General features: G+C 38.0%; 1 protein-coding gene across 4 annotated transcripts in view; it reads right to left on the bottom strand.

The window, feature by feature from the left end:
• The window catches only part of Ehbp1 (Eps15 homology domain containing protein-binding protein 1), a 524,539-nt gene that overhangs the window by 378,844 nt on the left and 120,619 nt on the right, over positions 1-25,076 (bottom strand). For all 4 annotated transcript variants that reach the window (XM_090376583.1, XM_090376585.1, XM_090376584.1 and 1 more), the window contains exon 6: positions 10,226-10,410. In XM_090376583.1, coding sequence (XP_090232709.1) covers positions 10,226-10,410 — 185 coding nt within the window. The remainder of the gene's footprint in view (positions 1-10,225; positions 10,411-25,076) is intronic.

Here is a 25,076-nt window from a genome sequence, read left to right as displayed (position 1 = left end):
AGGATGCATGAAAATTGCCATTTTCATACAATCTTATTAGTTGAATTTTTATAAGTTTAATTTTCTGATTCAAATCGATGGCTATCCTTTTCTTGGAAGATTTACTAGTAGCGCTGTCACTTATTCACTTAAATCGGCACCACAATAACGGCCAAAAGGAAATTTTCTCTAAAGAACTTCACAGGGTTAAGGGGGAAGCACTATTATTATCTCACACGAACTCACATTTTACTAAAGCACATTTCTGGAGGTCACTACCATAAAATAATAAAAACAATTTGCAGTTTCCGGTTTATTGGGCTTTTCTGTTAGTGCATCTAATTATAAACAGGTAGTAAACTTGATCTTATTGCATTTGCGAAAATACCGATAGCTGGAATTGTGTGGGTTTTTACGTTATTATGGTCAAATGTGTTTCCCCTTCACTGAAATCTTCAGTCATATAAAAAAAAAAAAAAAAAACCATAAATAAATTATAAGAATCTCTTCTTTCCTATTTTTTTGCTTGTTACTCCGCATCTCACTTGTGTGTGCCATGATCGCTGTTACTGATTGCTTATTTTTGTTTGTTTTAAATTTTACAATCCTAGGAAAAAAAAATAAATAAATAAAGTAAAAAAAAATTTACGTAAATCCATAGTTGCATAAGTCGGGGACTTACTGTATAGAAAAATGTTCAGCAACCTACGTAGAAAAATATGGCGATAGATAAAAAATGAAAAAAAACTTACCATGCACTACTGGCGTGTCCAATACGATGCTTCCCTTTATTTTTTGCGATGTCAATTTTAAGTCTATAGCTTTCCTATATTTTTTACGATGCTGCGTATGGTTTGGTCACCAACATTATAATGGTTCATTAAAGATTTAATGGATGCACCAGACTTGCCCAAAAGATGCCTGAAAGCTATGAGCAGAAGGTCCTTGAATTTCATTGTTTTGTCATTCAATGTCGGAAGACACATCAGTTTGAGTTGGGACAGATTGCAAATATGGACAAAGTCCCCCTTCAATTTGATGTCCCAAGTAACAGAACTGTTGATAAGAAGGGAGTGAAAACTGTAACTGTGAAGACAAGTGGACATGAAAAGAGCCATTATACAGTTGTTCTAGCTTGATGTGCCGATGGAACTAAGCTGCATCCTATGCTGATTTTCAAGCACAAAACATCGTCAAAAGAAGACATTCCTCGAGGAGTGATTGTCCACGTTCATGACAAGGGTTGGATGGATCAGGATGGGATGAAGATCTGGTTTGAGAAAGTTTGGAGCAGGAGACCAGGTGGGTTCTTATGCAAACCTGCCCTATTGGTGCTTAATCAGTTCAGGGCACACATAAAAAAAATACAAAGATTGCTGCAGAGCAAAACACAAAACTTGCAGTCATACCTGGAGGCTTGACATCCCAGCTCCAACCACTTGATGTCAACATTAACAAATCCTTCAAAGCTGCCATGAGAGACGAATGGAACCAACGGATGAAGTCTTCTGGGGCCAATTTGACACCAGCAGGAAGAGTGAAGAAACCAACTATAGGAGAAGTTTGTACCTGGGTGAAAAGATCCTGGGATAATATCAAGATTGAGATCATTGTCAAGTCATTTAAGAAGTGTGGCATTTCAAATGCCATAGATGGAACTGAGGACGAGGCAATATATGAAGGCAGTGATTCGTCATCAGACACAGATGAGGACAATCTAATGAATGGGAGTTTTGACAGTGATGAGTTGTATGAATTTTATGATGAATAAAACTTGAGTTCAATAACTTTATGTAATACATTTTTTTTTTCAAATTTCGGGCCCCAAAATTAAGGTGCATCTTATACATGGGGAAATATGGTATATTAAAACATTGCAAAAATTTGCACATGAAAGTAAGTGACAACAAAAATTCGAATGATCATGATAGTGACAGCATAACTCTTTTTTGAGGAATCAAATCCTTACAATGTTTTATAAAAAAAGAAATGTCTCCTCACGATTTATTAAATTTTATATACGAGAACAATTTACAGGATGCATTTCTGAATATTTCAGTAGTCATAAAAATTTTTCTGACATTACCAGTGTCAGTTGCTTCAGGGGAAAGAAGTCTCTTGAAGCTTAAAATTATAAAAAATTATTTACGATCGACTATGGCACAGGAACATTTAACAGCAGCTACTGCGATTCTTGCAACCAGCTCCTTAGCATTGTCAACAGGGGTGTCATAAACTAGCGATTTCATATGACCGTGAAAATTCCTTCACAAGGGAAGGAATTTTCAACACGCATAACGACCATATCTGGGCGGTCGAGAACCCGCATGCAATACGAAGTCGTGCAGCACAGATTCGATTTTCGGTCAATGTATGGGCTGGTATTATGGGAGATCACCTCATCGGACCTTACCTGTTACCGTGTCGTCTAACCGGACCTATCTACTTGATCTTTCTGCAGCAAGTATTGCCACAACTTTTGAGAGATGAACAGATTTCTGCATCGACGCAACAGACAACGTGGTTCCAACACAATGGAGCCCCTGCCCATTATAGCGGAGATGTTCGTAACTACCTGGATGTCACATTTGGTCAACAGTGGATCGGACGTGGTGGTCCCGTGCGTTGGCCTGCTCGGTCACCCGACCTATCATGTCTTGATTTTTATTTCTGGGGTCATATGAAAACGCTAGTTTATGACACCCCTGTTGACAATGCTGAGGAGCTGGTTGCAAGAATCGCAGTAATTCGAAGAAATTCGAAATTCGCCTGGAATATTCCAGAATGTTCGGATGTCCATGCGTCGGAGATGTGAGGCGTGCATTGTAGCCCGTGGAAGAAACTTCGAACACTTACTTTAATCCATGTACCTTTTGCTTCTTTTCATGTATTATTAAAACGATTTCTCACTTACGGTCTCTTTTCTTTATGGTGCTTCTGTGTACAACACCGCTTCAGGAAAGCATTTCCGACCCCACATTGCTATATGATTTCGAGTTGTCAGGATGTACCCTACCCCTCTTAGAAGTTCTGAAACGTTTAACTGAAACACCCTGTATATATATATATATTGAACAAGTTGAACTGAATGTACTTTGATTACTAAAATAATATGTAGTCTTTGTTACCTATATATACATATACAGGGTGTCTCAAAAATATTGGTACAAACATTTAGGGGAGGCAGGTAACATCTAAAGGAATGTAAATCGCATAGGAACCCATAACCGGAAACGTCACATAAAAACAGTAGCAGAGGCACAAGAAACAGAAATGACACAAGACAGTAATTAGTGGAAAACGTTTATTTGACATAATATTAACAATGGAGTACGAGATGGATGCATTTCATGATGTTACAACAGATGCTTGAAGGTTCCACCATGAGACGCGATGCATGCGTGACACTGACGCAGCATGGTTGGCGGACACGGTTGAACACACCTGGAGTTTCTTTGACAGTAGCAGCAGCGCAGATGAGTCTCGCCATGAGATCCATTTCCGTCTCCATAGGCGATTCATGCACGATAGTTCTGAGGTCCCCCAGACAGAAAGAAATCAAGGCTCGATAAATCAGTTGAGCGTGGGGGCGAGGCAACGGGTCCACCATGCCCAATCCATCGACACCCAAAACGCCTGTTCAAATGGTCATGAACACACCTTCCATAATGGGCAGGCGCCCCATCATGTTGAAACCAAACGTTGCGTCTCACATTTGCTGGAACATCGTCAAGTAACCCTGGTAGAACTTATTCAAGAAAGATCTGATATTTAGCGGAGTTCATGTGGGATAGTAACAGGCATGGGCGGACTAAGCAGTCACCGACCATACCTGCCCACACATTTATTGCGAAGCAATGTTGTGCCGAATGGGGGCGAACACCGTGTGTGTTGTCGTGAGCCCACACATGAGCATTGTGCTGATTGAATAAGCCTTCCCGAGTGAAATAAACCTCATCTGTGAACAAAACATAGGCTGGAAAATTCAAGTCTTGAACACTTTCTTGGAGAAACTACCGTGCAAAAGCCACAAGTGCAGGATGATCTTGGGGGAGCAGTAACTGAACCCTTTGGAGATGAAAGAGGTGTAAGGAATCATCGTGCCAGACATGCTGTACACTGCAACGAGACACTCCTAAGGCAGAGGCAACGGCACATGTGCTGGTAGTAGGATTATTCTGGACGGCATTCAACACACTTTCTTTCATGGTGGGAGTTCGCGTCGAACGTGGTCTGCCCACACTACTCCTGTTACCCCTAAATGACCCATAATGACACAAATTTTGATGTACACGTGCAAACAAATGTTTGCACATGTACAAGTCTGTCTGGGAAGCGTTCTCCATAAATTCGTTGAGTGGCTCGTCCATTGCCCTCTGCTAATCCATACACTAGGTGCATGTTTGCCAGCTCACAGTTCGTATATCGATGCATGCTCTTCATACGGCGACTACTGCTTGAATGAGTAAACCAGAAATTTTCCCTCTCACGAACTGATGAACAGCGCTGTCTACCGACTTACGGTGACATTTCCGGTTATGGGTTCCTATGCGATTCACATTCCTTTAGATGTTACCTACCTCCCCTAAACGTTTGTACCAATATTTTTGAAACACCCTATATATATATATATATTTTTTTTTTTTTTTTTTTTTTAATAAAAAAAAAGTGATACTTATTATTAACAAGTTGAACTGATTATTATCATACCATGTAATCTTTTTTTCATGCCGAAAATTTATTTTCTGACCTATTTATATTTTTTCTGTTTTTATGATATATTTAACAATACTTTTAACTGGTTATGCTGTGATTAGAATAATAAATATATAATAAAATTTTTAATTGTTTTTGTAACCCCTTTCTAGTAGAGGGCAGCAGTGGTGAGTTATAGTGGGCTCGCGAGAGTCCATTGTTATTTTTTTTTTAGAATTTGCAAGCCCATTGTTGAGATGATCCTTTATTTTACATTTGAAATCTTGAATGCAATTATTGAGTATCCAGATCGGAAACTATGGTGGGGCAAATGGGGAGCCCCCATCCCCAGCATTTTAATGGCGCATCGACCAGTTATGTATTTTAAAATTGCTTCATTTTTAATTTAATTACAGTCAGTCCTCTGTTTAACAAACTTCTTTATAGCGAATTTATTTGAATTCCCCTTGGTAAATACATTTAAAATAGTTTCCGTCGAACAAAGAAAATTTCCATATAACGATGGTTATGAGAGACAACTTTGTACACATTGTTCTCATCTCTGACCTTTAGGCAATTTTAGGTAATCAAAAAGCATGAATTAAGGGTGAAAGGGATTACTGTTTCACAATGTTAGTGGTGTCCATAAAACCTATACAGTCACATACCGAGAAGCCGCACTATTCAATATGCTTTCCACATCCAGTTAGAGGATTAAGAAGATTCCCGGCATGGATAATAGCCTCTGGTCACACTGTGTTGTGGTTCCCCTTTACGTTGACAAATGGGCATATGTTTTTTGGAGAAGTGAGTGATCGACGCCTTCCAGTAAATTTCTCCTGTCTATGTTTACATGGTCACAGCAGCTGAATATCCGAATGATTCCGACATTTTGCACAGTATTCAAAGAACTAGTGACAGTAGAACGTGGAGGGTGGGATTGAGGCAACTAAGATATTACATAAACTTTAGGAAGAAGATGAAATGTTGGGAGATTTTGAAACTTCGTCGAGGCTTTCACTGTGCAGAAAACGTTCTAAAATATAATGGCATACAGGCAATAATTTAAATAAAAAAAAATAAAAAAAACAATTTTGACATCATACACTTAAATTTTAGAAAACCTTTTGACACTGTTCCACATGAAAGATCGTTGAAAAAATTAAAGCAGTGTGACACTGTAGAAAAGTTACTGTTATGAATAAAAGGATGGCTGAGGGGCAGAAGATAGGGCACGGTTATAAATGGGCAGTGCTCTTCATAGGCTAATGTTATTGGTGGAGTCTCTCAATGTTCAGTGCTGCATCTCTACAGTTCGCAATATTTATTAACAATAAACTTGTTATGCCTTCACCTATTGATGAAGGCATATCAAGCTTACTGTCTAAGTTTGCAGATGATACAAAGGTTGGCAAGGTGGTTGATGACAGGAATCAGATCATGGCATACTACTGCAACAAGACCTAGAAAAATCAGGCAGGTTTTAGCTCAGAAGTGGTAATTGAGGTTTAACATTGGTTAATGTAAGACACTACAAGAGGGTATCAAAAAGTTCATACCCCAAACTAGATAAAATATCAGTAGGAAGATGCTGTTTTTAATATAAGTTGTCTACATAGTCAATAACTAACGAGAAATTTCATTCCTGTAGGTGATCATACACCAGAGGTGGAGCCTGGAATGGTTGACAAAGTGGAGTATTGAGCAGAGATCAAGTTCAGGGCAAGAAAGCTCAGGAAATAGACGAAGAAATGAAAGCTGTGTATGGGCAGAATTGTCCATCCTATGCCACTGTAAAAAAAGTGGAAACGAGAGTTCCACTGTGGTCGTACAAGTGTCTTTGATGAGCCAAGAGAAGGAAAGCCATCAACATCCACAGACTATGAGATGGTTGCAAAGGTTGAGCAGCTGGTATTGAGTGACAGACGTGTGACAATTCACTTCATCGCAAATGCAGTGGGAATTAGTTATGGGTCTGCTCACAGCATTTTACATGACCACTGCATATGTCTGAGGTCTCCACACGATGGGTTCCAAGATTGCTGACGCCTTTGCAGAAGCAATGCTGAATGAATGTTCTCGCTAACTGTTGGATTTGTGCTACTGCAGCACCCACCCTATTCTCCTGACCTAGCACCACCAGACTTTTTGTTTTGAGAAATGAAGAAACCATTGCATGGACGCTGCTTTAATTCGTCTCAGGAAGTCATCAATGAAGTGGAATCGGGTTTCAGGCAAAAAGTGCAGACTTCTATGATCAAGGCATTAAACAAGTCATCCACAGATGGGGAGAAATGTGTTACTATACACAGAGAGTACATAGAAAAGGATTGAAGTTCCTGTGAAGTTTCACCTTTCTAGGGCTATTATTTCTAGGTAAGTGTACAAACGTTTGGATAACCCCTCGTACATATGGGCAGCAGTAATCCCAGAATAACATGCCAATAAGGTGGTACCACACTGAAGGTGGTGGAGAACAAAAAAGAACTAGGGGGTAATTGTACAGTCAGACAAACTTTTCTGAGTAGTTCAGACAGTCAATGATATAAAGGAATTTTTCCAGTAGAACAAGGAAGTGATTATCTTATTATTGTATAATGGTTACGCCACATCTTGTGTACTGCATACAGGTTTGGAAGCATCATTTTAAGAGAGATGTGAATCCCTTAGAATGGATGAAGAGAAGAGCAATCAGATTAGTCAAGAATGCAAAGGAGGGCTCTTAACACAAACAATTTTATTTTGGCAAATTGCAGTGCCTGGAAGCTATGTGCCAGCAGGGAGATCTGATTGAGTTGTTTAAAAGAACCGAGTGAACGTACAGGATTTTTTTTTGTTAGTTATTACTTGTTGGCACATCAGCTTCTGTGGCCATATCGCACCTCCCAAGGTTTTTGCATTTTCTACTCTGATCCAAGCCCGAGATGGGATTCGAACCCGCAACCTTTGGGTTGCAGGGCAGGCACTTTACCCACCCGGCTAGCCCAGTTGGCAAACTTACAGGATGATAGTGTTCTTACTCCTTCTTTGGCAACATATACACACACAAGGGAACATAAACTTAATTTGAAAAAGGATGGTTGCAGGATAGAGGAATAAAAATTTGCTTCCAGCCAGAGAGTAATTGATTGCTGGAACAAACTACCATCTGGTATTGTCAAAGTCAAATTTTGTTTCTTCCTGGTTTATTATAGGAGACTTTCAGTCAGTGGCCTAATGCTTTGTCCATGAGAAATAAAGGTAACTCTACATTTAATCTACTATCACTATTTTTTTTTTTTTTTTTTTTTTTTTGGGGAAATCCAGGATCATTACCATGAATTTCAACCAATTCTTTTGATCTTTTGAAAGTTTAACTCTTGTTTCCGCCTTATCTGCTGTTAAAATCTTGAGAACAAAGATGATGCATAATTTTTCATGTTTAAAGTTGCCAAACAATCAGATATGTTTGTTATTTGGTTTTTAGGAGCATTAGCAACTAAGGCCATATTGCTCCAGGATATGCGGTGGTCATTCCCTGACCTTTCCGCATCCTCCATATTTGGTGGTGACGGGCTCGAACCCCGGTCTAATCAAGAAGCGTGTGCTACGCACTGCTGCTCCTTCCCACCTGGCTACGGAGGCGCCAACAACAATCAGATATGAAGTTCAGCATGTACTGTATGATATTCAACTCGGCCGTGTTTTTAATTTTTATTCAAAGAGTAACCTGAATAATGCTCCAAATGCAGGATACAAGTTCATGACCTGTCAACGTACAAGGTACCCTCAAAGTCTCTTTCAAAAATTCTACCTCTTGATGAAGCTTTTTCAATGATGCAAGAAAGCAAACAATCACTTCTAGTCTCCAAGGCTGATTTGTTTAACAAAAAAGCGAAATTTCATAACTTTTTGTTCAAAAATAATATCATAAAGAAACAATGTTATTCAATTACTTATATTTACCTATACCATGACAAAGAGTAAAATATAGGGAATTTCTATACAAATGGAATTTTGTAAACTAAACAACATACTTGATTCAAATTCATGAACCAAGTTCAATTAATCTAGTTAGATAATCACTTTAGCTAATTCTCTTCACAATGCCATACTCTCAATACCTTCTGCACAGGGGTCAGAAATCTGGGGAAGCACCTTGCACTGACTTTAGTTATCTGCAAATGTTGATGGAGGATGGTTATAACTGTTCCCCCAGATATGTCACATTTTCTAGAGATTTGGGACAGCTTTAAACATCTGTCATTCAGCACAAGGGTTTACACAGCTTGGCACATCACTGAAGTGGTTGCTGTCACAGGCCTTCCTGGACATGGATCATCTTCAATGAGCTCTCTACCCCACTCGAATTGTTTTGACCAGAATTTCACCTGGTACTCTGAAGGTGCACTGTTGCCATACACAGCCACTATGCTTTCATGAATGGCCTTTGTCCCATTTCCATCTTTGGTGAGAAATTTGATGACTGAACAATGCTTCAATTTCAACAAATCCATAATTTGGTACAGGTGTCTTCCTTCTTTTTGTTACACAACCTAAAAACACAGTGGGATAAAAAATTAGTATGATTCAAGTTGAGATATGTAGTAACATGACAAATCATGAATTATTGAAATATAACTATGGGAAGTACCTTAGGTGACAATTTATTGAGTCTCTTTGTACTAATAGAGATTTTGTTAAAATAAACAATTCTGTTTATTGCAGCTGTATAAACAGTATTATATAGTCCAGCACTTGGTAGCTTCAGTGAAATGAAACTATCAATTTTATTTGAAGTTCACTTTAAATGAAAGTTTGGGAAATTTCAACGTTTAATGTGATACCTTATGCATTACACATTGCAAGGTTTCGACCTTTGCTTCATTGGTAATTTAAGGTGTTAAAAAAAAAAAAAAAAAAAAAATCTTGTTTACAGTCCAGTTGTTGTTGTTATTTGGTTTTTAGGAGTATTAGCAACTAAGGCCATATTGCTCCAGGGATATGCGGTGGTCATTCCCTGACCTTTCCGCATTCTCCGTATTTGGTGGTCACGGGCTCGAACCCCGGTATAATCAAGAAGCGTGTGCTACGCACTGCTGCTCCTGTCCACCTGGCTACGGAGGCGCCTTACAGTCCAGTACAATCACCAGATCAAAGGAGTTTACAATAATTCATGAATGCAATCATTAATTGCATTTTGCAGTCCTCCAAGCTTGAACTATGGTCCATTTAAAGAGTACATGCTACTGCATTCTCACTCCATCAGCTACATCAGGCCAAGTTCAAAAAACATCAGTTCTCTCACCATATGTCACAAAATTCATGAACCAAAAACAACAAAAAATGTTCAATTTACAATGAGCACGTTTTTATTTTTACTTGCTCCCTATCAAAGACTTTATTAACATTGATGGAATAACATAATAATATACATTTATAGCAATCTTCTTAAAATTTTCAATAACTACTTCCTTTCCTTTATCTATGTCCTTCTAATAACCAAATTAGTCCCCCCCACCACACACTATCTGAATTATGAGATAAGACAGTTAAACCATGATACATATACCTGATTTTTTCACATCATTAACTTCTCCAGAAGCCAACAAAGAAAATTTATTAGCAAATTCCGATATTTTGGCAGTTGTTTCATTTCGGTCTAATTCAGAATCATCATCGAAATCATCCAAATTTGCAACATCTTGCGGTGACTGCATACTCATTAAACTAGCAATGCTCTGCATATCTTCATCACTAAGAAAAAACAAGTTGAACAGACAATTAAACTAAAATAAATCAAAAAAGAAAAAAAAAAAAAGAAGCTGTTTTAAGATAAGGAATAAAGTAATACACAAGGACTGTTTTCAAAAATAATAGTATTTATTTTTGGGTTCTGTCAGCAGAATTTTGCCAACATGGACAAAGAGGCTATTTTCCTTTCATATAAGGCAATAGCAGACCACATGTGGAATACTGTATACAGGTTTGGAAACTTATATGCAGCATTCCATAATATGCAGTAAACTAATTGAAATGTATAAGGCTTTAAAATTTTTAAGTAAACTAAATGCTGTCATCTTTAATCTCTCTCTCTTTCTCTCTCATATGACAGAGAAGCAGCCAAATTTAAATTGAAAAAGGATAGTTGTAGAACAGCCATGTGAAAATGTAATCAAGAGAATATCAAGTGATGGAATAAATTTTACCTAGTGTTGTGGAAGTCTGTAATTTTAATAAATGGGCAAACAAAGTGGATAATTATTGTTTTTTTCCTAATGCTGTATATGTGGTGCTTACTTGATACACGTAAATTCTAATACTAAATTAAACAAATCTGAGCTTTTAAGCCAGCCACAGTGATATAGCAGGACTAACAGATAAAGTGCCACTCAGAGACAGGGGATGAAGAATTTCATTATGGTGAATACAGCATATTCAGGAGACACAGAGGTGCAAAGGGAAAGAATCATGCTTCTTATCAAAAGTGCTCTGGCTGTCATTATGAGTATCAATAAATTCAAGTTGATGCTAGGAAATGGACCTTTTCTGCATAAGCTGAAATAAATAATAATAAATATAAAACAATTAATAATAATAATTATAAAAGGCACGATTAGCCCAGGGTTACCACACAGGATTACCAATGTGATGGACCCGGTTGAAATCTGGCTACGAATGGGGGAAAAAAAAAAAAAAAAAAAAATCGAGAAAGTACTTCATTGGATCTACCTCTGCAAAGTTAAAAGCCGAGGCAGAGAGTGGCACTACCTAGTGTCGCTCCCAATAACTACTACCACTCACCCACCACTGGATGCAAAAGCCAAAGCTAAACAGGTCCACCTCCATGGCTGGATGAAGATGAGAGGTAGAAACACTGAACAAGCTGCATCAAGTGTGGCACAGGATAAAGTCATTCGTATTCAGGCCTCATCTACAAGGGTGATCAGATCTTCCTCATTCGTTTTACTGAACCCTTTCATTGTCTTAGGCAGAGGCAGTTGGAGATAGACTCCCAAGGATGACAGTGGAGAAAGTGGCACTCTCTCCCCCCATATGGCTGCCACAACTGAAGGGCAAGACCACCCAGGAAGGAAGAAAGAGCCAAGGCATGAAGTGGAGCATCAAAATGAATGCATTCATCATGTAAGCATAGTACGAAGTAACTAAGTTAGAGACCAATATGAAAATGTACAGGATGAATCTACACACCAAGTGGTTGGAAGAGTTCCCAACTGTTCAGGTTACCAAACAGCGAATAACAGACCAGAGACAGACCATCACGAACCTGATAGTCCCCTGCAATCTTGGAAAAAAAATTAGGAAGGATGCGCGTGCCCAACTACAAAGAACAGCACACAACCAAACCAGAACTGGAGGATGTACAGCAACTACAACCTGGAGCAGCCAAAGTAGAAACAGACAAGATCTCAATATCCAGAATAGAGGAAAAGTATAAGAAGGAATAGCAGAATTCAAGGGAATGGATTCCACAAAGACCCATACCATACCAAGTTAGAGACCCTACAGAACCCTGTGGCAAGTCACAGGCCACCTCAATTGGCAAATAATAACCTCAACAACAACAAAGTAACACCAGAGACACCAACCGCATGGTCATTTACCATGCAGCTCTACTAGCCACCATGATGAACAGAAGAGAAACCAGAGACCAATAAAAAACAAAATGCAAAGACAAGAAACTACCAACCTGGAAAAACTGGAAAAGGAGGCTACAGCAGAAGATAGTAGGAGTGAAGATAGGCCAACTGACCCAGTCCCAATGGGGTAACAGAAGTAAGAAGCTGATCAGAAAAGTGAACAGCATCCTCAAGAAAGACATCATCCACAACAAACACATGACCTATAATCAAAGGCTCAAAGAATACTGGGCCACCCTCAAACAGAACTTCCTTGCACTGAGTAAGGGCGCCTCCGTAGCCAGGTGGGAAGGAGCAGCAGTGTATAGCACACGCTTCTTGATTAGACCAGGGTTTGAGCCCGTCACCACCAAATACGGAGGATGCGGAAAGGTCAGGGAATGACCACCGCATATCCCGGAGCAATTTGGCCTTAGTTGCTAATGCTGATAAAAAAAAAAAAAAACCCACTGAGTAAGAGATTTCATCAATAAAGGAAGTGCCCAGAGGAAAACAAACAACCAGATATTTGATGAAAACCAGAGCCTTCTATAAGAACATTAGACAAGAGGAGAAGGGAAGACAACGGACTTCCTAACCAGAAGGCACCCAAGGTGGTGAAAGAAAGAGTACCATGTTACAAGTACAAATCCCAGGCTGTACTAGAGACATCTACTCAAACTATACTGGGAGTGTGTCATAATAACGGGTAAAATGATCCCACACAACAGACCAGATAGTTATTAATCCTCATGACAAGAAGGAAATGGCTATCTACCTACCTGATCAACACAATGGTGCCCAAAAGCAGCAATCTCATGAAAATCTAGAAGGAAAAGATCAGCAAGAACACTGGCCTAAGACAGGAAGTCGAATTGTGGCATATGGAACAACTAATGACCATCCCAACCAAACCATGTCAATCACAGGCATGGCACCAAAGAGCCTCAATAAGAATCTAGCAGCAAATAGTCCTCACAGAGAACACCCACAAGGAATTCTTAAAAGCTGTGATCCAAAACAGCTGTAGGATAGTGAGAAAGTTCCTTGACCAACAGTAATAATAACAATATTAACTGGACACAACCAACCACCCCATACACTTGGTACCAGTATGTACCCATCAGAGGGTGAAAAAAAAGAAAAGAAAAGTTGTAAATAAAGAAAAAGCCAATAGTAATAAAAGTAAAACAAAACATAACATTCATATTATTCCCATTTCTGTAAGGTAACTGTCCAACTATGCTTTAAATTTAGCTGATGTCTCAGCACACTGGGAGGCATTGTATTCCCGAGTTTGACACACTCCCCCTAAGTGCACTTCACAAAACCCAGTCTTCTATTATTTCCTGAAAAATTATATTTGTGACCCCTGATTCTTGTCTCATCTACAAGGGTGATCAGATCTTCCTCATTCATTTTACCAAACCCTTTCATTGTCTTATACACCTCTCAGATCTCTCCTTAGATATCTAGCTGTCACACTTTCAGGTCAAACTTTCTAAGCCTTTCTTTGCATGAGCATCGATATTCTCATCATTAATCTAGCTGCCTTTCTCTGAACCCTCTCCAGAAGTTCTGTGTCTTTTTATCTGAATACAATACTCTAAATTCAGTCTAACCATTGTCAGGACATTATGTGCCTTCCTAACTGCCTGTTTACATTGTACAAAAAATTTCATGTCAGACTGAATCATCATACTGAATTTTCATCTTGAATCACTTTTATTCCCTCACCAAACCAGCTCATACATGACTCAAGAATTTCTTTCCCCCAAATGCATGACCTTACATTTAGAAGCAAACTTCAGTTGCTATTTTTTAGACCACATATGCAACTGATCCGTCTTTTTGAAGCAACTTGGCTTGTCTTGGACTTTTAATCACCTTTTCCACCTTCAAAATCATCAGAAAACTTTGAAAGCTTCAATATCATTTATGAAAATCAGACATATGAGCAGACCGGACACTGAGCCTTAAGGGACTGTACATGTAACACTGGTCTACTCTGAAGAATAACCATTTGTGAAACCATCATCTCCTACCTTCATCCAGTTTACATAGCAGCCTTCCATGAGGTAATGATTTCTAAAGCTTTATTAAAATCTAGATATATAATATCAAAAATTGAACATGCACACAACTATTTAACGACTACATTATACAACTAACCAGCCTGGTCATGCATGACCTTCACTTAATAAGCCTTTGCTAGGATCTACACAGGACACCATTCTTGTCAAGAAAGTCTTGAATTGCATCATTAACCACAAACTCTATGATCTTCACCAAAAGTCAAACCCACTGGCCTATAGTTACCCAACTCCTCTTTAGCACTACTTTTATGGACTGGTAAGACATCAGTACCTCTCCAGCCTAAGAGGACCCCCTCCCAGAGTCTTATGACATTAGCATTACCAATGGTTTGATTGGAAATGATGCTGTTAAACTGTTTTATATACTTGCATACAGCCTTTTTAATTACACCTGAATCTATACCTATTTATATACCAACCCAAATATATATATATACCCATTGTTAAGTAACATATTTTTTAACAATGTGTCTGCATGATCAGCAACACTCAGAGGAAAACTATGTTTCATGACAAATGATGTAAAACATTTGGCATGTATGCCAACTTCACTGTCACTGTGAAATGCTACATCTGCTTTTGCATTTTTCTTTCTATGCCACACAGGTTATCTTTATATTTATTTATTTGCAAATGCCTGATTACATTGCATTTTCTGCAACTTGTAATGAAAAAAAAATCATATCTACATCCAGTACACAAAGCATATGTATTATGCTTTACAGATTTTAAAGAATTTTGGAAAATCTTCCATATACACTCCTGTCTAAAAATTTGGAATCAGCTTCGTTTTTCATAATTTTCAACAGAACCAACTTGTTTACCAATTTTTATTTAAATATTTTCTATTATGTATAAAAATCAAAAAACTTAAATAATATTTAAGAAATTTCTTGAATATTCAAAAATATTCCAGAAAGGCATAGAAGGCACCTGAATGGGGTAGAATGTTGGAGGTGATTCTAGAATATTCTAGAAAGTGAGGGTATTGTTTCAATATTACAGAATATTATAGATGGTGCTTGAGTGTTTTGCAATAATATAAACTGAGGAGTAAGAACTGTAGCTTATAAACTAGAAAAAACATAATTCAGAAAGAGTATTTAGTGTTTTGTGATAAACATGGCAAGAAATAAAGAACTGAGCGTTAAAAAAATAAACAAGTGCTATTACAATTCTGTATAAAGTAAGTTATTCCATGAGAAGTATTGGCAAAAAATTAAGTGTTTCATTTAATGGAGTACAAACTACCATTCAACAATCAAATGATGATCAGGATGATCAGTGTAACAATGGAAGCACAAGATAAGACCATAACAATGATTTTTAAATGCACACATCAATGACTTACTGCACATAAAATCTGAGCTGAGTTAAATTGGAACAGAGAAACTTGTGTCTACATCCACTGTTAAGACTTCATCTTTAACAAGTGGGACTTCATGGATGTGTAACATCTGAAAACCCTTATTAAAAACAGAAAATCGAAACAAACATTTGGCTTGGATTAAGAGCCATCAAAATTGGACAAATTACGAGTAGAAAAATGTACTGCGGATGGATGAATCCAAATTTGTAGATCCAATTGTAGAGTTTATGTGAGACAATCAACTGAAAAAAAAAAAAAAGTGCCACATTTTTTTGGCCTACAGTCAAGCACGGTGGTGATTCCATCATGATCTGGGATCACTTCTGTTTTTCTGGTGTAGGTGGGATCATCAGAATTGAAGGAATTTTAAGAAAAGTAGGCTATAAAATTATTCTTGAACATAATGCAATATCCTCTGGACTTTATGGAAGAAATTTTATATTACCACAAGACCTGAAGCACAGCTCTAAGCTGTGCAGGGATTTTCAAGTAAATAAACAAAAGGAGGAAGGTATTAAAAATTATGGTGTGGTCAACGAAATCACCTGACTTAAACCCAATAGAGCTTTTATGGAATCAACTAGACCAGTGTTTCCCAAACTGGGATCCGCAAAACAGACCCTCTGGAACTGGTCAAATTATTCGTTCTATGTATAACAAATTGATGGTAAAGTTATTATTACATATTTATGCAAAAATAAATGAAGTTGAGTTGTTTTAAACATAAAGCTTTGAATTTTGTTTTTTGTATATTTTTATATATACAGTATATTCCCGATTAACTGGCCCCTATCGGACCGACCGCAGGCCAGATAAATGAATGGCTGGTTAATCCAAAAACACATACAAAATACCATTTATAGGTTGTAAATTAAATAAAAAAAATATACTGTATACAGTGTTCTATATAAATGTTTATTAAACATTTACATAGATAAAAAATCGGTAATATTCATTTGTCTTTTTGATTTAAATTTGTTTTTTGAAGCAAAATCAAGCCACTTTTTCATAAGAATTATATCAATGGCAGATTAGCATTAGCATTAGTAGAGGCATTTGATGCAAGAAAGCAAGCTTATGCAGCATCAACCAAAAAAAAAAAAAAAAAAAAAAAACCACTTCCACTTCACCCCTCTGTTCGTTCAAAATACCTGTCCAGCTGAGCCTTCAACTTATTTAGGCTATCAACTTCCACGACAAGGGATGGAAGTCTGTTCCACCAACCAACCACTCGCTGGCTAAAGGCAAATTTCCGCACGTCTATCCGAGATGAATTATCTTGCTGTTCGATAAATCTTATTGCAGTTTCAAGTGCTTTCTTTCCTTCTGAATGACTTATTCTTTTGTTATTTTTATTTCCAGTCATTGCTTCTCGGTTCTCTCGTTCTTCATCTTCTGCCATTTCTCTTTGACTAACTGCTTCAATAATTTCATCGTCTGTTAACATTTTATTCTCTAGAATGTTATCGCCTACAAGCCATTTATTGATGTCTCTTTCTTCCAAGTCTTTTAACTCTGATAATTGTTTCAAATCATTAAGCAGAGCAATCTTATCATGGTCGATGAGATCCCACATGGCTCCTTGTCCAGATCGCAATTTGCAGTTAATTTTTCAGCATTAGGCCATAGTTTTCTCCATGACCTCACAAATGTTGATGACAGCATTTCCTCAAAAGCAGATGCCAACATGTAAATCACATCCTTGATGTTAATTTTCTTAAGGGCATCCATGAGTTCCGTTTCTTCATTAGTGGTCTTCTCGAGAATTTCTGAAAGAAGTTTTCTTCTGTAACGTCTTTTCAGACTAACTATAACACCTTGATCCATAAGTTGCACCAAAGATTTAACAAAAGGTGGTAAAAACACCACCTTTATGTCATCAGAAGATAGGTCGATGGGATGAATTGAAGCGTTGTCAAGGACAAGAACAGCAGTGAGCGGTAATTTCAAATGGGTCAAATGTGCCTTAACTTTTAGAAAGAATTCAGTTGAAAACCATTTTTCAAATAGAAAAGAATCCATTCAAGCTGACCTCTGGACTTTGTGGTCAACTGGTAGAGCATTGAAATTTACATTTTTAAATGCTCTTGGTTTGGCTGACTTTCCTACAACGAAAATGGGCAGTTTGTGACTCCCAGCAGAATTTGTACAAAGGGCCACAGTGATTCTCTGTTAATTCATTTTGAAACCAGCAACAAATGTTTCTTGTGGTGCTGCTAGTGTTTTCGGCTGAAGAAGCTTAAAATTTATGCCTGTTTCATCCAAATTAATGACTTGTTCAGGAGTAAGATTTTCCTTCTGTATAACGTCTAAAACATTTTGGGAAAATTCACTTGTAGGATTTTGATCTGTTGACAATTTTTCGTCGCAAACATCTGATGTTGATAATGAATTCCATGGTGCTTTTTCCACTGTGAAAGCCATCCCTCGCTGGCTAAGAATTCTTTCCGCTGTTGATTTTCTTGTGCAAGTGTACTGCCTTTTCATTCAAAACCGGCTCACTAAGAGGTGTTCCTCTTTGTTGTTCTTGCATGAACCATATCCATAATGCATCAGCAATGACTTCATTTTTTGGCTTCTTCATAGTACACCTGTCTGAGAGCACTTTTTCTGATTCTATTTGCATACTAAGTCTTGAAGGGATCTCCGGTTTCTCCACCAATCAGTCATCGTACTTTTTCCGACATCCCAGTTCATTACATATCCATTTTACAGGATCTCCATTATTGATACATTCCAATTCTTTTAGTTTTGTTTCAATATTTAACACATTCTGTTTATACTTGTGTGAGCCTATCATTTCAAGTTAATGCAATTTAAAAAATAAAAATTAATGACGAAAATATGTACACAAGGAGTGACTGTGATCCAAACAGCACAGATAGCAAAGACTAACTGAAGTTAAAAAATTTATAGGATCATTACAGTGCACTGTACTCATTCCCAGAATCTTTTAATTTTGTTTTCCTGCTGGGCTAATGACGTCGGAACTCTGATTCACAGAAAAATCTCGACGAAAATATGGATGCTTAAAGCGAGACTGGATAAGAGGGAGTCTAGTGTATATACACTGGTGTTCAAAGAAAGTGCATCACCCCTTAAAATTGAAATTGTCATCTGAATAATGTAAGTATATGGCAATATTTCTTACAGATTGCATCAGATAAGACTGATACACTTAGGTGATGATGTAATATTGCATCAGTTGTTACTTTCAGCTATATAAGCATGCTTTGCAAGAGTTGCAATCATTCCTTGACTGTGTCAGGATGGCAAGTTACATGAAGTTGACGCCACAAAGAAAGAGTGCTATTGTTACTTTACATGAGGAACGATGTTCTTCCTGTCATATTTCTTATAGAGTGTCTTGTAAGCAGTTGACAGTGAGTAGATTTCTTTCCAAACTCAAGAATACTGGTTCTGCTGATAGGAAAAAAGGAACCGGATGCAAATGAGTCTCTACACCAAAACAGGGCCACGTTTTGAAGCACTTATACCTTAAAAACTATAAGGCTATTTCGTCTGAGCTGAAAAGAGAATGGGAAGAACATACAGGAGTAGTAGCAGGTGTAGTAACAGTCAGAAGACACCCTCTTCAAAAATGGACTTGTAGCCAGTCATTCTAAGAAGAAGCCCCTCCTCACACAAAAAATGAAAAAGGTCCGATTAATTTGAAGTAAGGAGCATGTATGGTGACTGTATGGTGTCTCCAGTGAAATTCCCTACCAGCCAAATGATATGGGGTGCATTTTGTATCACCTGCAGTTTATAAAAGGTTCTGTAAATGCCAATGGATACCTGGTGGCTATATTGGAAGGCAAATTGCTGCCAACCATTAGAGACCATTTCAACCTGCCAAGTAACTGCATCTTTCAGGACGACTCTGCTCCTTATCATCGGGCGAGAAGTGTAAGTAGGCACTTCTGTAGTTACTGTAGCTTCATTTCTGCATTAGAGGTTCAACAGCAATGCGTTTACATTTGTTACAGGTGAAAAAATGGTTGGAAGAATGGTCCATTACAACTCTTAGCTGGCCAGGAAACAGTCCGGACCTGAATCCTATAGAGAACTGTGGGCATCGGGTGGAATCTGCAGTTGCCAGAAAGAAACCAAAGACCCTTCACGAACTTCAGGAAGCCATAATACGAGTTTGGAATCACAAATTATCAGTTGATTATCTGAAGATAATCAACTGATAGTCCGTGGCAACTGTCATTGCCTCGACGGTGTGCTGCTGTCATCAGGGACAGAGGCAGTTCAACTAAATATTAGTTTGCACCTGGTGAACTTTTCATTTTATTTTCCATTTAAAATGATAAACTGAAGCAAATTTAGGGCTTCTGATAACATTTCAGCCATAATTGTTGTGTTTACCAAAACTGTTGCATAATGGTTGCAAATGCTCATTATGGAATATTTTGAGAACACCTATGAAATATTACTTAGCTTTGCCTTAACTATTAACAAATATCTGTTGTTTATATTTCTATTTGTGATGTAACATGTGATGAGCTAGTCATTAATGTAACATACCATTGCAAAAAAGAGTTAGAAATGTGAAATTCCTAGGTGATACACTTTCTTTGAACATCAGTGTATATATGGGTCCGCAAACTTTTTTTGATTTTTGAAGGGGTCTGTAAACTTTTTTTCACTTTTGAAAGGGTCCGTAGATCTCAGTAGTTTGGGAACCACTGATCTAGACCATCAAGTCCACAAAGTCTGCCTATTTCCACAAAATATTTTGGGAAACCTTGTAGACTGCTTGAAATAATGTTACTTAAGACACTATTATAAAATTAAGTGTCAGAACCCCACATTTGTGGGATCTGGGCAGTGATAAAATCTCATGGAGGACATTTTGATGAAAAACCAGTATAGTTGTCAATTTAACCATTTCAATATTTTTTTTGCACCACATTTTTGAATGCTTAAAGTACTTTGTAGTGTTGTTTTTTTTTTATATTAAACCTTATATTGCCATAGCTAATATAAAAAAAATTGATGAAAATTACTGTCATAATCTGTGCTTGCTTCCTGAGATTCTAAAATGCTGATGGAACTGATATTCAGGTAACACTCAAGTCAAGTGGAACCAATTTCGATGAAGTTTGGAGGGTCTGTGACAGCCATATCCTCTGCTTGCACCTTCACAATGGTGGGACTGTTAGTAATCCTGGGTATAACCCCCATGCACAAGCACACTGTGGAGGACCACCCAGGTGTGAACCAACGTAAGCAGGGGTCAAGGTGTAGCAATCACACCACACGGAGGAATGACGCCCCTCCGTGTTACCAGGCAATACTAGGTGGTAGATGACTCTCATCAACCGGTACAATACCACCACTTTGCTTATTGGAGGTTTGAAGTGGTGGAACCCATGTTTAATCTCCAGAGATAAGTTCCGGTCAACCCTTCCCCCATCTCTCCCATCATGCAGTATGACTGATGTCTTTTGAGGTTATGATGGACATCATGGCGAGATATGGCATCATGGCCGATAGTTAGTACCCTGGACTGAACCTATTGGTAACTCTCTAGGAGGCTTACAGATCAGCTAGCGTATGGGGGCGCATTGTCGAGGCCATGTTATGTCAAGGATCTGGTTATATTCTTACCATGCGTATGCCACATCCAAAAATTTCATTACTTCATACAGCTGGCCACTCCCGCACACTTTTTCTTAATATTGAATACATCATGAATTGTCAAACTAATAGAGCAAGCTTATCTGCAAAAAGATCTAAACCTCCCAAACAATTCCTTTTTCATTTCACAAATATACGTGGTCTCAGTTTTAATCTCAACAATGTCCATTTCCACTTACAGTCTGCCAAACCCCATGTACTTTTTCTGAAAGAATCTCAGTTATCGGTTTATTCAACCACTGCTCATCTCAGTTGCCCAAATTATTTGCTGTATGATTCTTTTCGCTTCAGAGGTGGTACTAGTGCATATGTCGGTTCTGATATTCCCTATCAGAGTCTTGGTAATTTGGAATCTCCTCTTTTTGATCTTCTCTGGCTTAAAATCTCTCTATCTCATTCTGTCAAATTCATCTGCTGTCTCTATCGTTCTCCCAACTCCACTAATCACTTGGAGCTCTGACTTCCTCTCTTTGCAACTTGACTTTCTCCATCCAACTTTTCTAACAGTGAGATAATTTTCCTTGGTGATTTTAATGTTCACAACTCCAGCTGGCTTCTATTTTCTAGTCACACTGACACAGCTGGTCGAGATGCTGAGGCTTTTGCAATTACTAATGACCTTGCACAGATTGTTCATTTACTTAACAGAATACCGGACAATCCTAACCATACAGCGAACACCCTTGATCTTCTTTTCACAAACAGCCCTTCTAAGTACACGGTCAAAGTGAGTGGTCCTTTAAGCACCTCAGATCACAACTTAGTGATTGTCTCTTCTTCAACGGAGCCATTATCTCATGGCTATTGTCAAACTCATGATGTCTGACATTACAAGAATGCAAAATGGGATGACCTGTGAGATTTCTTTTCTTCTTTTCCTTGGTCGGATTACTGTTCCAAAACTTTTGATGTCAACGTTTGCTCAGATCATGTCAGAGAAATTATTTTTGTAGGAATGGAATCCTTTATCCCACCCTCCACTTTAAAATCTCGTTCTTTATCTAAACCTTTGTTTTCCAATAAACGTAGTAAGACTGTTCAAGAGAAGAATGTTGCATATCATAACAGGCTTGTTTCCAATTCTTCAGCTTCATTTTCTGCCTACAACACCAAAGCTCGCAACAATTGTAAAGCAGTTATTATTCAGTCCAAAGTAGATTTTGAACAGACTAAGGCAGACTAAGAGTAGAAAACTTGCTTCTTGCCCTAATGGTAGCCAAGCATTCTGGTCTCTTGTCAAAGCTATTGGCCGCAACTTTTGCCCATCTCTGTTCCCACCTCTGTCAAAACCAGATATTTCTATTGTCACTTCAGCCAAGGATAAAGCTGTCCTGCTAGCATCCCATTTTTTTTCCCTACTCATGCATTAATGATCTTGGTAAAACACCTCCCACCATTTCCAACACATTCCATTTAATGCCTCCTGTAGTCTTTCGTCTAAAGGATGTAAGAAGGATTTTGATGAATCTTAATGCTAAGAAAGCTCCAGGTCCTGATGGTATTTCTTCACTTGTTCTCAAAACCTGTGCTCCTGAACTTATGCCTGTTCTCTGCCACCTTTTTCCAATTTTGTATTCCAAAGGTGTTTTTACTTCTGCTTGGAAATTTGCACATATCCAGCCAGTTCCTAAAAAGGGTGACAAATCCCTCCCATCCAATTATCATCCAATTGCAATTACTTCTACTCTTTCTAAAGTAATGGACAAATCAATTAACCGCCAACTCTTAAACTACCTAGAAACCTTCCGTCTGATCAATGATCACCAGTACGGATTCCATCATTGTCGATCCACTGGTGATATTCTGGCTTATGTTTCCCATTCATGTAAAAATTTAATGGAAAAGTTCAGTGAAACACAAGCAGTTACTCTTGACATCTCAAAGGCTTTCGATAGTGTTTGGCATAAAGGTCTTCTAAACAAGCTTCCATCTTATGGTTTGTCAACTGTTTTTTGTAATTGGTTATACAGTTTTCTCTCTGACCGCTCACTGAGGGTGATGGTAGATGGCTCTCTGTCTTGTAACTTCTCAACTAATGCCGGTTTCCCCTCAAGGTTCAGTTCTTTTCCCCACTCTTTTCCTCTTGTATATTAATGACCTTATTCCATTGACCAGAAATTCTATCCCTAGTTTTGCTGATGATAGCACATTGCATTCCACTTTCCAGTTTGAGAAACCTTGCCCTGCTCAATCAGCTTCAACTTCTTGAATATCCATTACCAATTCCTTAAATGCTGATCTCCAGGTATTCCTTAAATGCCAATCTCCAGAGGGGCAAAGACAACTTATTTGATTTCAATCCTTGTAAAACTCAATCCTGTCTTATATCTCGCAAAAAGGATTCTTCTGCTCCTATAATTATCTTTGGTGACACTCCGATTTCTAGGCAAGATGTTATATCTCTTTTGGGGATTACACTGACTTCTAATCTCTCTTGGCACAAGCACATTACAAATATTGCTTCCTCTGAATCTGAAAAACTTGGTTTTCTCTTTCACTCTCGGTGAAAGAGAAAACCAGATTCTCTTTTACTCTTCTTCCAAACAGCTGTTCACTCTGTACAAATTCCAAATCTGCCCTAACATAGAATAATTTTCCCACATCTGGGGCAGTGCTCCCAAAACCTCTCTTAGGCTTCTAGATTCCATTCAGAAAAGGGCAGTTAGGTTAATTAATGACATCTCTAACAGGGTCTCTCCACTCTGTCTCATAGATGTACTGTTCCTGTTGCATGCCTTTTCTACAGATAATTCCATGGGCACTGTTCTTCTGAATTGATTTCTATAATTCCCGCTCTTACTTCCAAACATGTGAGAACACGTGCCGCAACCAGTCAACATCCACTTACTGTCCAACTTCAAACTCACAAACCAACTTTTCACCTTCTCCATTTATTCATTCAACTGCCGTTTTCAGGAACAACCTTCCATCATACGTCTTTCCTGAAAATTACAGTCTACAGAGGTTCAAGTCTAATGGCAACAAATATCTTCTTTCATCTTCTCAACCTCCAACCCAAGCATGGTAATAAGTACTATAAGTTCTAATACCTCTTGTGTTTGGGGTTTTCATAAAAAAAAAAAATATATATATATATGTGCTGTAATTCCAAACTTTTAAGCATGCGTGTATATATCTTCTGAATATTTTTTTGAATCTTACTGAAGGACATTTTTAATTACCTTTGCCCCATACAAGCCACACAAATCCAACGAAATGATTACGTTATAGAAAACAACGTAATTAGTGTTATTAATGGACTAATGTTAATACATTAGTTCATTAATAACATTAAACACAGGGTTTAATGTTCATTAATAAAATTAAACACAGGGTTTGGTGTTGGGTCCTCTGTTGTTTTGTATATTTATCAATGATATTGATGAAGGTATATCAGGCTTAGTGTCAAAGTTTGCAGATGATACAAAGGTTGGCAGGGTTGTTAATGACAGTAATGGCAGTGTGCTACTGCAACAGGATCTAGATAATTTGGGTAGCAACTGAAGTTTAACCTTGACAAATGCAAAGTACTGCATATGGGTAGAAGTAACCCCAGAGAAACGTACCAACTGTGTGGTACTACACTTAAGGTGGTAGAAAATGAAAAAGACCTGGGAGTAATTGTACAGTCAGATATGAAGTTTTCTGAGCAATGCAGACAATCTGCCA

This window comes from Mastigoproctus giganteus, chromosome 6 (assembly GCF_048544385.1).
Source record: "Mastigoproctus giganteus isolate SK-2022 chromosome 6, ASM4854438v1, whole genome shotgun sequence".
NCBI classification, from domain to species: Eukaryota; Metazoa; Arthropoda; class Arachnida; order Uropygi; family Thelyphonidae; genus Mastigoproctus; species Mastigoproctus giganteus.
Note: the sequence above shows the minus strand (reverse complement) of the source record. Positions and strands in the feature narration are given on the sequence as shown.